Source organism: Engraulis encrasicolus, chromosome 2, assembly GCF_034702125.1.
Source record: "Engraulis encrasicolus isolate BLACKSEA-1 chromosome 2, IST_EnEncr_1.0, whole genome shotgun sequence".
Taxonomy (NCBI): Eukaryota; Metazoa; Chordata; class Actinopteri; order Clupeiformes; family Engraulidae; genus Engraulis; species Engraulis encrasicolus.
The window spans coordinates 18,956,235-18,971,234 of record NC_085858.1 but is presented as its reverse complement, the minus strand read 5'-3'; the positions used below and the strand labels follow the sequence as shown (position 1 = coordinate 18,971,234).

Here is a 15,000-nt window from a genome sequence, read left to right as displayed (position 1 = left end):
AGAATGAAAATGTAAGCTTATCATGGGTATGTTGAAGTTTACTTCATTTAACCTAACAAGGTGAAGTTACTGAAAGAGGAAAGATATCAATGACTTAAACATGCTTTTTTTCACAGAAAGGGAGAACTAAGTCCTAACTTTTAAGTTGACAAATATTCAAACATTACATACTATAACACATTTGACATGTAAAGATAAAACAGCTACACTCCTGTAGGCAAATGGACCATTAGGTCAGTGCAGTATGACTATTTTGGTGAATGACACACTGAGAACGATTTTGACTTTTATTTTGATACCGCTTTCTGCGAGTTTTGCGCTTAGGATGAATTTGCTTCCTATCATGAAACTGCCGGCCGTGAGAAGCATAGAAGTAAAATCAGAAGTCAAATTCAATTTTAAGTGAACAAGTGATAGGGTTAAGTTATGTTAAAATGTGAAAGTTAAGGTAACAAATAATTTTAAAAGATCGTTTTTTTAGAAGTGTAGTCCTATGCACAAGAATGTTTCACAAAACTCCTGTGAAACTGAGCCTGTTAAAACAGTCAAATTTTATTTTGGTTTTAGTGTTAAACATCAATGTTAACTAGGCAACAGCACAAAGTCCCCTTCATTCCATCAGAGTTTAACTGGCTACATATAATTAGGCCTACAGTTGATTGCAGTTAAGGACAGCGCAGTGAATCTGATGGATATGTTCAATTGTCTCGCATTTTGCCGTCTGGAATTCCCATTCAATGCCACGTGGATATAGCCTACACTAGGCTACTGTAACGTAAGTCATAGTCTACTTTGTTCTGCTAATCTGTCATTTTTTGTAAATTCGTGTTCATTTAATTTAAATTGGTCAGAATAAAGGCTGGGGGCAGTCACTTGCGCTAACGTGGAGAGATGGAGGGGGGGGGGGGGGGGGGCGCTGTTGACCGACCTGCACTTGCTTGTAGGCAGTGGTGTAGTCTACGTAGAACGCGGGTATACGGAGTATACCCACTTCTAAATTTCAGGGATTTCGGTATACCCACTTAAAATTGATGGATCCATTGTTTTGAAAGCACAAATATATACAGTATACCCACTTCAAAAAATGCTCAAATATACAGTATACCCACCATAAAAAAGTAGACTACAACACTGCTTATAGGCTACTGTAGCCTAGTCAGCAGGTGCATGCTGTTACATTATGTCTTTCAGTTGGTTGATAGAAATCAATCTTTCCACACTCAATATCCTACGTAGTCTTTGTGTTTTATGCTTGTAAAAGTAGTAGGATTTTAATTGCGTTGTCCGCCGGTGGTCACTCCCTTTTTTTTTGGAAACCGTGGGCACCGTGCGGTTACGCACTACCCCGTGCCTTGACATACAGGCCGTACGGTTTCGGTGTGTGACGTAAACCGTACCATGCCTAACACAGACACATACAGACACACACACACACACACACACACGTGCATGCAGCACAGGAACACACACACACACACACACACACACACACACACACACACACACACACACACACACACACACAGTACACACACACACACACACACACACACACACACACACACACACGTGCATGCAGCACAGGAACACACACACACACACACACACACACACACACACACACACACACACACACACACACACACACACACACACACACACACACACACACACACACACACGTGCGTGCAGCACAGGAACACACACACACACACACACACACACACACACACACACACACACACACACACACACACACACACACACACACACACACACACACACACACACATGTGCGTGCAGCAAAGGAACACACACACACACACACACACACACACACACACATACACACACACACACACACAGACACACACACAGACACAGACACAGACATAGACACACATACACATACACACACACACACAGACACACACACAGACACACATACACATACACATACACACACACACACACACACACACACACACACACACACACACACACACACACACACACACACGCACATACACACACACACACACACATGGGTAGATGACGTGACGTGTACATTTTGCTGTCGCAGGCTCTTAAAATTAAGTAAATTCATGCTTTCAAAATTGTCAATGCTTTAAATGATTAAACGAATGTCGTTGTTGTGAAAAAGTAATGTGTAATAAATACAGAGCTTAAATAAGTATACTTAATTTTGAGTCAAATGTCACATTTGTCCTATGGTGTGACTGAGGCAAGCCTGGTTCTCCATATTAAAACATTTTTAAATAAATAATCAAAGCTCAGTCATTTGTCTAAACAAACCTGGCATGTTTTTCAAGGTGTCTATTTTAGCAAGTGACAATGCTTAATTTTTTTCCTGTTTTTCTGAGACCGTATGGACTTATGAAACTTTGTCGCAGAAAATAATGTCCTGTGGTGTGACATCATATTTTTGGTTAATTCTGTGGATAATTATCTATTGTTGAAGCTCCAGCGGTACATAAATTGTGACTTTAGACCCTTAAGAAGCCAATGACAAGGGTTGATTTTAGATTTTTCTCTCAGAGTTCTTCAGTCAATCAATTATGTTTTGCTACCACAAGATGTATTAGTTTTGTAGTCCTTTGGTGTGACAGCCATAAAATACATTTTGACAATAGTGTATATTTTTCATATTTTTTTCTTATGTAGATGTATGAAAATGCATCTTACTAAAGGTGAAATTGTATTTCAGTTGGCAACGACATGGCTTTAAATTAACTCAAAAGCTCAAAAGTCCTATGGTGTGATGGTAAAAGTCCTATGGTGTGACACTTTGGAGTATCACACCAAAGGACAAACAGGTCACACCAATGGACTAGATATTTGAGAAATTGCGTAGTACATATTTTGTTTTGTTTTGTTGTTTGACTAGATAAATATTGTGTATTCAAATTACTTATTCCTTTATTGGCCTTTGGAATTTATACTTTGATGCATTGTTGATGAATATTTGCTGTTGATTTTAGATTCTGTCTAATGATATAAAATGTCATTAATGGTGCTTTGAAACCATAAAATATAACGGTAACAGTGAAGGAAAGATCAGTGAGAGAGTATATAGAGGAGTATAGATGAATAAAGTATGCTGTGGAGAGCTCAATATACAGCATAAATGTTCTGTCCAGCTTGAGATACCAAACAGGCACTGGCCACTACACACTACAGGTTCAATGGTGTGACAGTCATAGCATACCTACAAAAGTGTGATGGTCATGCCAAGGTCACACTTCAGTATGAGTCTTATGAGCTCTGCAGGTTACATTTAATGACCGCATGGCTGTCATTAAGAGTTACGATAGGCTGATAATCGACGATTCAAAGATTTATAAGTGTAAAGTGTAGTTCCATATTGACTACAACATTATATTATGATCAAAAGACAAAGTAATCATGTTGATATATTTGTTTCTGGCTCAGTTTTGCATTTCTGTCCTTTAGCGTGACATGAATGTCCTACGGTGTGACATGTTTTAAACGCTCAAATATTTGTTTGAGCTAAAAAATATGTTTGATAAACACTGAATATTGCATTAGGGAAGAACAAATTATCGTCCCTGAAAAGTTAGTATAAATTCGGACAATTTTGAACATTTAAAAGAAAGATATCCCTGTTTTTCCTGGAAGGTTTCTAATAATCTCACATCTAATGGGAAAAAAAATACTTAAATGGTAATTTCTCATTAAATTAAGACTTTAAAAAATTGCAATAAATATGAAGAGTGTAACAATGTTCATAAAACTCCATCAAGCCATTTCTACATTACTTAATATATTTATTTCTTAACGTCACACCAAAGGACATATTTTCAGCAAATTGCTTTATCGATGTAAATAAATAATCAATGAATAGACCAACATTGTGACCACTTGGATTTTTTGAAAGATTAATTGCTGCACTACGTAGACATATACTTTTTTCCCTCATAAACAATGTTTTGTGAAAAAAATGTTTTTTGCTGCCTATCCGTCATCTACCCACATACACATACACATACACACACACACAGAGACACACACACAGACACAGACACACATACACATACACAGACACACAGACACAGACACATACACAGACACAGACACAGACACAGACACACATACACACACACACACACACACACACACACACACACACACACACACACACACACACACACATACACACACACACACACACAGCACAGGCTCCACTCCGCAGCACAGGTACACAGCCAGCCAATTAGCCACAGCAAACAGCAAGCGTCCACAGATGGTTACCGCCTCCCCATCCCCCTACACTACACACACACACACACACACACACGGATACACATTACACACACAAGCGCACGCACATACACGGACGCAAGACGAACACACACACACACAGACATGCGTACGCATGCACACAGACACAGACACAGACACAGACACACACACACACACACACACACACACACACACACACACACACACACACACACACACACGTTTAACAATTTTAACATGTTGTGCAATAATGTAATGTATGTAATGTCTTGTGTATTGTGTATTTATTAATGCAATTTATTATTCTGCTGTATTAATACACACACTCACACAAACACACATTCACACACAGACAAACAAACAAACACACACACCCACAGACATACAAACACACAAACACACACACACACCAAAAAACAAACACACAAAGACATAGTAACACACACACATACACACACACACACACACACACACACACACACACACACACACACACACACACACACACACACACACACACATACACACACACACACACACACATTTACTTGCACACATATAGACACACACACACAAACACACACACACACACACAGAAAATAATAAGCCCACCTTTGTGACCGGTAAAAATGTCCAATTGTCATTAGTGTGGGGCGCGGCCAACAGGGCTCATATGCTGTAGACTACGGCAGTTATATGAGGCATGACGCGGATATTACAGCCACGTAATTGGGCCCCTGCGTCAAGGATAAATCACACAATTACACTGCAGACACTGGCGGCCGGGGGGGCCAGGGACCACGCAGCAGCACACACACACACACACACACACACACACACACACACACACACACACACACACACACACACACACACACACACACACACACACACACACACACACACACACACACACACACAGCAGCAGCAGCAGCAGCAGCAGCAGCAGCAGAAGCATGCGGGGCACACATGTGTAGTCTACATCCATGCATAAACTCACACACATGTACACACACACACACACACACACACACACACACACACACACACACACACACACACACACACACACACACACACACACACACACGTGCTTACACATACAATTGCATGTGCAATCACACACTGCATAACATGAAATTACTTTCTGGATGTGATTGATAGATGTGGTCATAAACACACACACACACGCAGGCACGCACGCAGGCACGCATGCAGGCACACACACACACACACACACACACACACACACACACACACACACACACACACACACACACACACACACACACACACACACACACACACACACACACACACACACACACACACACTCTGCATGCTCCCATACCTCGAGCTGTGGCAAAGGACACATTGGCACTCAAATGGGATGTGGAGACAATACTCCTGTTCTGCCCAGAAGAACCATTGTGTGAATAATCGCACAAACACTGGACATGGGCAGACACACACAGAATTGGATACACACCCACACACATGCTCACACGCACGCACATACGCACGATCACACGCACGCTCATACGCACGCTAACACGCACACACTAAGTGCATTTTTTTCTCCTCCCTGCTCGTCACTTTCCCTCCTCCATGACTCCCTAAGCACATGGAAGTCAAGCGCATTTACCTTCGAAATCATGTCAATAGCTCTGTGGCATTTGGACGCTAAATAATTGTTGTGCGCCTTCAGTGGCATTTAAAATGCAAGCACCCGCCCGCCCGCCTGCCTACCTGCCTACCCGCCCGCCTGCCCGCCTGCCTGACTGCCCGCCTGCCTGGCCGCCCGCCTGCCTGACTGCCCACCTGCCTCCCTGCTTGCCCGTCTGCCTGCCTGCCTGCCTCCATGCATGCCTGCCTGCCTGACTACCCGCTTTGATTGAGATGCGGTCTCGCTCCCTCACTTACTCGTTGCATCAAGTACTGCGGCACGGCTGCATTTCACTGTACAGCATCTCAGAGAGAGAGAGAGAGAAAGAGAAAGACATGCTGCAGGATCACAGCTCAAGGGATGAACCAACCAAGGGCTGACTGAGCAAAGCAAAGCATTTCTTTTGTGCATTCTCTTTGTTCCTTTATTTGTGACAAGACAGAGAGAGAGACAGGTAGCGAGTGGGAGAGGGAGAGACATGAGGGAGGTTCAGCAAAGGACCCGAGAGGGAATCAAACCCGGGTCGCCGGTTTAGCAGTGCAGTGCCCTACCAATTGAGCCACAGCAGGGCCAAGCCCGGTTAAAAAAAAATTCAGCCTTTTAGCACAAAGACACGAGACACTGGAGACCCCACAGAGAGACCACACGGAGGGTCCATTGATTTTTTTTTTCTTTAAAAAGACCATAAAAAGAAGAGTAAAAAGGAGGAGTTGTTCTGTCATTTTGGAGGGGGGGGGGGTGACGGCTTTGAGGGGTGGGGGTTATGTGTGACTGACAGAGGCAAAGCCTTCTGGATCCAGAGGAACGCATGCAAAGGCAAAGGCTGGCCTTGTGGCTCTGTGTGCTTGAGAGACAAGGGACTGGAGACCTTGGAGAGCTCATACAGTCCTATATAGGGGAGAATTTGATTGAAAAAACACATAGGACAAAAAAGAAAGAGGAAAAACGTCAGAGAGCTGCAGAGAGCTGCTGACGTGTATGTATATGTATGTGTGTGTGTGTGCGTGCGTGTGTGCGCGCGTGTGTGTGTGTGTGTGTGTGACGCAGGGCTCGAGAGGGGTGGGGGGTTTGTGTGAGTGACAGCAGCAGGCACTCAGTTGTGAGTCATTTGCTATGGCCGACAGAGCATACATTTGCATGTTTACTGAGAGCCATTGAGAAGCATAATGGTGTCTATTTCAGGGAGCAGGACATTTTAAGAGTGTTCCATCACTCTTGTTCTCTCTCACTCCTGATATCTCTCTCACTCTCTGACTGATTCACTCTACTCTATTCTATATATTCCTCTTTTTCTCTCTCTTTCTCCATCCCTCCCTCTCTTTCTTCCTATCTCTCTCTCTCTCTCTCTCTCTCTCTCTCTCTCTCTCTCTCTCTCTCTCTCTCAGAGTGCAGCGGACATGCCATGTGCATGCAGTAAACACTGAGGAGAGAAAAACGTTGCAGCGGAGGGCGAATCCTTTATTTTTATGACTTGACGTCGGTAGCCGCAATGGGCAGCAGAGACAGCACCGTTCCTCATTCATTCAGCTCCAGATAATGACAACACAATTACACATGCTTGATATACTCAATGCGGACACAGTAAAATAACAAATGAATACTCCCTATTGATTTCTGAGCATAATGCGCCAAACTTAATTGCAGATTGATCGGACACAACTGCGGACGATGTGACGGGGTTTAAAAAAATGGGGTGTTAACATGACTTGCAGGTATGAACGAATGAAATCACTTGTGAAAAACTGATTATATCAGGGTTTGTTTTTTTTTGTTTTTTTTTTAAAGGCAGAACTTCATTTTGAAACAGCTTAATAAGAGACTGGATGCCTTGTGCCGAAATCTTGTCAAAACATACACTCAGATAAAATGTAGGTCAGTAAAATGTAGGTGTAGGTCAGTGATTTCCAACCAGGGGTACAGTATGTGGTACGCCAGCACACTGCAGGGAGTATGTGGAACAATGTAATAATACCAAATGAATGCAATATACGTAGTCACGGGGGGCTAGAGGTAGAGATATCGAGCATAATGTACAGTACTCATGATATGGAAAAAAGGTGAAGGGGGTACTACGCAAGCGATAAAAGGTTATTAAATACTGATGTAGGTTTAGATGCCATAACACAAACAAAGAGGCCATCCTGTGCACCCCTGCAGCCAGAGCATCTACATCTACATCTACAGTGTACATCTGTCATGCCCCTTAGAGCAGACCACACCTCTCACATCCATAATGATCTGGCTGCCTTTTTCGTCAGGTTTATTTGTTTGTAGATATGCTTGTATGTGTGAGTGTGCATGTGTGCGAGTGCGTACGTGCGTGCATGCATGCGTACGTCTTACATGTCTCACTAGATGTGCTTCTGTGTGTGTGGTTGTACTATGAATGTGGAAATTGAATCACTGTGACTGACCATGTCTGGGTCACTAGGCGTTCTTGTGCATGTATGTGTGTGTGTGTGTGTGTGTGTGTGTGTGTGTGTGTGTGTGTGTGTGTGTGTGTGTGTGTGTGTGTGTGTGTGTGTGTGTGTGTGTGTGTGTGTGTGTGTGTGTGTGTGTGTGTGTGTGTGTGTGCCACTATATGTGCTTGTATGTCAACAGGGCACTGCTGACACTGCTCAGTTCAACACAGACTGGCAAAGGTAGAGCAAAGCAAAGCAGCGCCCCCCCCCCCCCCACACACACACACACACACACGCACTCACACACACCACCTCCCAATCCCCTGGTCTCCCCTCCCGCGTGCCAGTAGCTGCCCTGTAATCACTTTAAATGTGTTTTATTGACAGCTTTTCACAGATTAGGGCCGCCGTAATCTGTCCTCCTCCGGCCATCTCATTCCAAGCTGTTATTTTTGGACCCAGTTGTCCTGTATTTCGGATTAGACAGCGTAGGTGTGAGGCCTTTTGTATAACGACAGTGAGTGTGTGTGTGTGTGTGTGTGTGTGTGTGTGTGTGTGTGTGTGTGTGTGTGTGTGTGTGTGTGTGTGTGTGTGTGTGTGTGTGTGTGTGTGCGTGTGTGCGCGTGCGTGCGTGCGTGTCTGTGTGCGCGCATGCATGCCTGTGTACGTGCCTGCATGCGTGTGTGTGTGTGTGAGTGTGTATGGTGGTGTGTGTGATGTGTATGCTTGTGTAGGTGAGTGTTCACGTGAGAATTAAAGAGGGAAACAATCCTCATGCAACTAAGCACATAAGGAGTGTGTGTTGTCATGTTCATGTAGAGCACTGTAGGGACAAATCTGAAATACAGTATTTAACACAGCAGAGAGAGAGAAGACACATGGACATAACAGTGCAGTGTACACACACTTGGTAACTTGGCCAGGCAGCGTCTCAGCATCACAAAGTGCTCAATCATCTCTAAATGGAAGGGTCTCCTGACATCATTCCACACTGGCAGGTAAAACACATCACCAACACACAACACAGTTAAACACACAACAGCAAAACACATCCAGTCGACCAACCAATCCCAATCCCAATCCCATTCCCCTACCAGTCTACCCTCACCACAATAACAGGATCACACATCTGCAACAAGACTTTATACAGTAGGCAGACACAGCTACTCAGGAAAACAACATGATCGATCAGTCAAAGCGATGCAAAGGGTCTGTTATTGAAAATACTAAGCTAACATTCTCAAAGGAGACATATTATTAAATGCTTACCGAATGTTTTACCGAACTCAATTTCTAGAAGCGCGAGTGCTCTGGAAACACTAACACTCTGGCACGACAACAACAACAGCAGCAGAGAACGGCCATTAATCTGACCTTGTTACCTCAGCACCAGTTCAGCATTCACTCATCAATCTCCACCCCCCCCCCACATACCACAACCCCTCCATAAATAAGGCGCCAGCGTGCTGCTCTCTACATGTTGATCAGCCCCAAACAGATGCAGCACCTCAACAGTATCTGCCTCTTCATATACACACACGCATACCGGTATACACTACACTACACAAGGACAGCCGTGGTGTACGTAATGGTTAAGGACATGGGATCTAGATGAAAGAGAAGAAGGTTTGAATACCACACTTCTACTACCTACATCACTCCATGGCCTGAGCAAGGCACCTAACCTCATACTGCTACTGGGGCTGTAACCAATAGCCTGTACATAACTGTCAATCACTTTGGATAAAAGTGTCAGCTACCTGTAATGTAGATTTAGATTCACTTTCATTGTCGATACACATGTAGGGATACCGAGTAATAAAATGCAGTTCAGTGTCTGATCAGAGGTGCAAAAAGCGCATATACTGCAGCCACATATTTTACTTAAGTTCGTTTTCACACCACAGTACATTTTGAAATGTTAATTAAAAACTAGAAGAGTGGTAATAAAATTATCTCGGTAAGTGTTGAATTAAGTTAACACCGCAAAATGGACTGTGTACGTAACACTCCCCTGTCACTGAAGCAAGGCTGTGCAATTAATCACAGTTCAATTGTGGTTACAATTATTGCTTCCAACCATCCTAAAACAATCACATAACTGGGTTCCAACAATTACGCTGTCACATTCCATTTGCACTTGCCACTAACGGCTTGTGGTTTGGGGTTGTTGTACTCATTCACATCCACAAACAACATGGAAAAAAACATGAAAAGTGCAAATGACATGAGGGAGAAATGTCAAGCTAAAAAGACAATGTTAGGTTAAGAATTTTAAATACATGTCAGCATTAAAGGTACACTGTGTAGGATGGAGGCCAGAGTAGGTATTGCAACTACAGGTACTGTATGCTGCTCATTGAAATTGTGCACCCTATTGCCAAATGTGATCTTTTCATGAATATTTACAAAGAAATAAACCAATATTTACAAGTATGACCAAAGTACAGCAAGTTTTGCTGCTAAAAATGGAAATTCAAAATGGCGGACAACGGAGAAGATCACTTTTCATGAAAAGTGCAATTTTCCCAGTCATGATGAATACTTACTATTTAATGCTGGTGCAAATACTCATGAAAAATGTATCATTTGTGAATGGGCAGCATGAATTCTGGAAATTACTGAAAACTACTGAAACATATTACACAGTGCACCTTTAATAAATAATCCAAATTTCATTGTTAATCAGATTTTGCTTAACGGAAATTATGCTTTTCCATTTTAAAATGCACGTGGGCATAACCTCTGCAGTCATGTACTGATATACTATCATGCTTAAGGCCATGTCATTCACACTCATGCACACAAAATATCTTTAATAAAGCTTCAATTTCACTATTTGCCAATGACTTCACAAAGATTTTCGAGATTTAATTTCCTTAAAACAATATTCTGCATTTTACAAGAGGCCCTTTAGGGTGCCTGTCAGTTACTGTATACCTACCTACAGTATCTGAGCCAAAGCCAAACAGGAACACACTGACACCCTTATGCAGGGGCGTAGGCAGAAATAATAAAACAGGTGGGCCCAGAAAAAATCAGACGGGCCCACCACGAAAGCGTGTAGGTAGATATTATAATATCGTGCTGAAAAATGATACTTTGGAATTTAAATCATAGAAATCACAGACGATGAACCAGACTTTTGACAAAATTATTAATTATCGCTCAGTGCTATGCCATTAATTATAGTTCAATGAGGCAACAGTTGACTGTCAAGTGTGAATGGGGTGGGCTTGGATGTCAAGTGGGCGGGCCCAGGCCCACCCAGGCCCACCCCTAGCTACGCCTATGCCCTTATGAGAGCTGACTTATACAGCAGACATTACAACATACTGTAAATGTACACCGCTACATCAGAGCACCGTATGCCGAAACGTGTCAGTTTTTAAGACGCACCAAGTGTTTTCACATGAAATTTTACAACCTTTTATTTTAACGACCATGACAAGGCGGCAACAGTAAACAAAACCTCTACAGTGTATATACAGTACACAAGTTCAGCTCATAAGTAGATAGATGACACCCTACTAAGCGGCGGCTAGCACTTTTAGTGCTGTCCTCCTCTGAAATCTCAGTGATCGAAGAGTTTGAAGCACCGTATTTATGTTTTCAGCCCTTTTTTCTGCAAGGTCAACACTATTTTACAGCAGGCAGGGAAAGCATGGGGACTAGACGTCTGTCTTGCTCAAGCGCCCCTGAGCGGAGCAGGGGCTGTACCAGCTCAGCCAATAGCGGGGCTTCCCGCGGCGATAACGATACCTGGAAGCCGGTCCCAGCGGAGGGCCCCATGTTTAATCCCACCCTCCTCTCACCTCTTCTCCTCCCCCTCCTCCTCCTTACTTCTGCTCTCCATTCTCCACTCCACCCTAGTCTCCTCTCTCCTGCTTTCCTCCCCTCTCCCCTCCTTCTGCTTCCTTCCTTTTCCTTTCCTCTGCTCTCCTCTTCTCTCCTCTTCTTTCCTCCTATCCTCCTTTCCTCCCCCCTCCTCTCTCCTCTTCTCCGCTTGACAGAGTCTGCGGCGACAGCAGGCTCGTGGAGCTCAGTGCTTCGCATCGACAGCCCTGACAAATCCAGACGTGCGCACATACTGCACTCTTTTCTCCTGCACTCCCTCCTCCTTTTCCTCGTCCCCCTCCTCCTTTCCCTCTTTCACCTCCTCCAGCATCGCAAGATCCTAAATGACTCTCGCTGCATCCCTGTGAGTCCATCATGCAGGGTATGACAGCCCCTACGGAGTGCCCAACGTCTTTTGAATTCATAAAATTGTGAAGAGGCGGAACCAAGATAAAATACAAGTGATCCTCAGTGCAATAACATCTTTAGCACTTGCAGAGAGACTGCACACATGCATGTACGGGTGTGCCAGTATGGATTCTGTCACAGACACCACATTTCACATGTTGAAAGTCCAAAATGCAAAAGGTCACATGATAGCAAAAAATATGGTTTAGGTAGGACAATGGGAGCATTGATCAGTGATGTGGACCTTGATCATTTAATTTCACTTCCTGTGGTCCACATCAGAACCAATCAGCAGAGCTCCTTTGGCCTTTCATTTGTCTGCATCACATGCGACCTCAATACCATTACAACCAAACTGTAATCTTGGAGGGACGAGGATATGCAGTGAACACAAGTGGATATTCAAGGTCACCCTTTTATGATATTAAACTGATTAACCTTTTCATGGTGTTCCATGCATGATTGCACACACACAAGTACACACACACACAAGTACACACACACACACACACAAGTACACACACACACACACACACACAAGTACACACACACACACACACACACACACACACACACACACACACACACACACACACACACACACACACACACACACACACACACACACACACACACACACACACACACAGGCAGAGAGAGAGAGAGAGCAAATATTGGAAGCAAGCCCATGCACAGAAGCTTTCTTTTCTTTTTAGTGTAGTTCCCTTTTTAAAAATTCTTTATGTCCCCATTTAATGCAGCCAGCAGTGCCTGGGAAGTTTCTTTCTCCTTGGGAGTTGCAGGAGGGGTGTGGGGTTTCATTTGCATGGCGATCAATGGAGTGAGTCGCAGCAACACCTCCAATTAAGGGGCGCTTATCATCCGACTGCCTGCCTGCCTGCAACCGGCACAGTACAGCAGAGCACAGCACAGGGCAATTCAGCTACAGCTTCAGGTCTCTGAGCCAAACACAGAGAGGGAGTGAGTGAAAGAAGAGAGTGAGGAGGAGGAGGAGGAGGAGGAGGAGGAGAGGGGGGGGGGCTGAGCGAGAAGAGAAGGTGGAAGAGAAAGGGAGTTTGGAAGGGGACGAGTAGAGGGAGAACGCAGGAGAGAGAGAAAGAAAGAGAGCGAGAGAGAGAGAGAAAGAGAGTGTGTGTGTGAGAGAGAGGTGGGGGAGGGAGAGATGATGGAACAAGAACTAAGGAGGGAAAGCAGGGGAAAGAGCTAGTGAGAGAGAAAAAGAAAGAGATAGAGAGAGAGAGAGGGAGAGAGAGAGAGGGGGAGAGAGAAGAGGAAGAAAGGGGACAATCTTGGCCAGCGACAGGGCTGTTTTCCTCTGGTACTCTCGTGCCTACTCTCCCCGGGTCGGCGTTCGGCTCCAGACACGGACACCAAAAGGTCATGAATTAGCAATTGCGCCGAGACCATGAAGACCTGTTGTCAGGTCTCAGCCTGCTGGTACTTTTAAAAGCGCCCTTTAAGAAACACTGCTAAACGTATAAATGCATTCATGGGTTCCAGTTCCATTTTTTTTCAGCCGTGGCTCCTTTTTTAATGTCTTAATCTCTGACAGCCCCTTACATGAAATAATAAAAATGTAGCCAGGGAAATAAGCTGCTGAAATCTCCTGTTCGTTTCATGAGCTGGTGTGAGGATGGTTATACCATTTAACTGAATAGGCCTGGATGAGCGAGGCAAATGGCAGCAGAGATGTTGTTAAAGGTGCAGTGTCTCACATTTTGAGCGGGTTCATTATCAAAATATGTGGTGCACATTCACAGGCCTGCAGTTCTCCATGAATATTTACCAACGCCAATCAATTTCAAGTATTTCCATTGACTTTTAAATGTGACATTTGTATGTGTCCGTACATGCGTTGAGGTCCTTCCTACATATTCATGCACCATATTGAACTACTTCCCCTTAACAAGGGGCATAAACAGCACAGCTATAAATGTCTTACTCTTCACACTCACATGACATGATAACACGGCATGACTTGAAACATTTATGGGTATTGTCATTTGATGGATTGTCACTTCTTGGTCCAGATGAATTTGAAGAAGGGAAACAAAATTGAGCATATTGGACCTTTAAAGGTAGAGCATGTATTTCATCACAGTTTATGTTGCTCATTCACAAATGTTAGTGTTTTCATATTTGTTTACCACCACCCAGGGCTTGACATTAATTTCTTCACCCACCGGCCACTGTGGCTAGTGGTTTTCCCGAATCACTAGCCATTCAGATATTCCTAGCCACAGATTTGACATTGTTTTTTTCTTCATCATGATGTTCTACGTCTAACCTCAGATGATGAGGTGCTAAAGCAAGACGAGTGTAGAGCTTTCTACATGGAAGTATATCAAGCAAATAGAAACTGAGTTATTGAGCTTTTTCTTG

General features: G+C 43.8%; 1 protein-coding gene across 1 annotated transcript in view; it reads right to left on the bottom strand.

Moving 5' to 3' along the window:
* The window catches only part of LOC134459695 (uncharacterized), a 68,236-nt gene that overhangs the window by 9,480 nt on the left and 43,756 nt on the right, over window positions 1–15,000 (bottom strand). Inside the window, exon 11 of the mRNA XM_063212089.1 lies at window positions 9,260–9,343. Within this exon, the coding sequence (XP_063068159.1) occupies window positions 9,260–9,343 (84 nt within the window). The remainder of the gene's footprint in view (window positions 1–9,259; window positions 9,344–15,000) is intronic.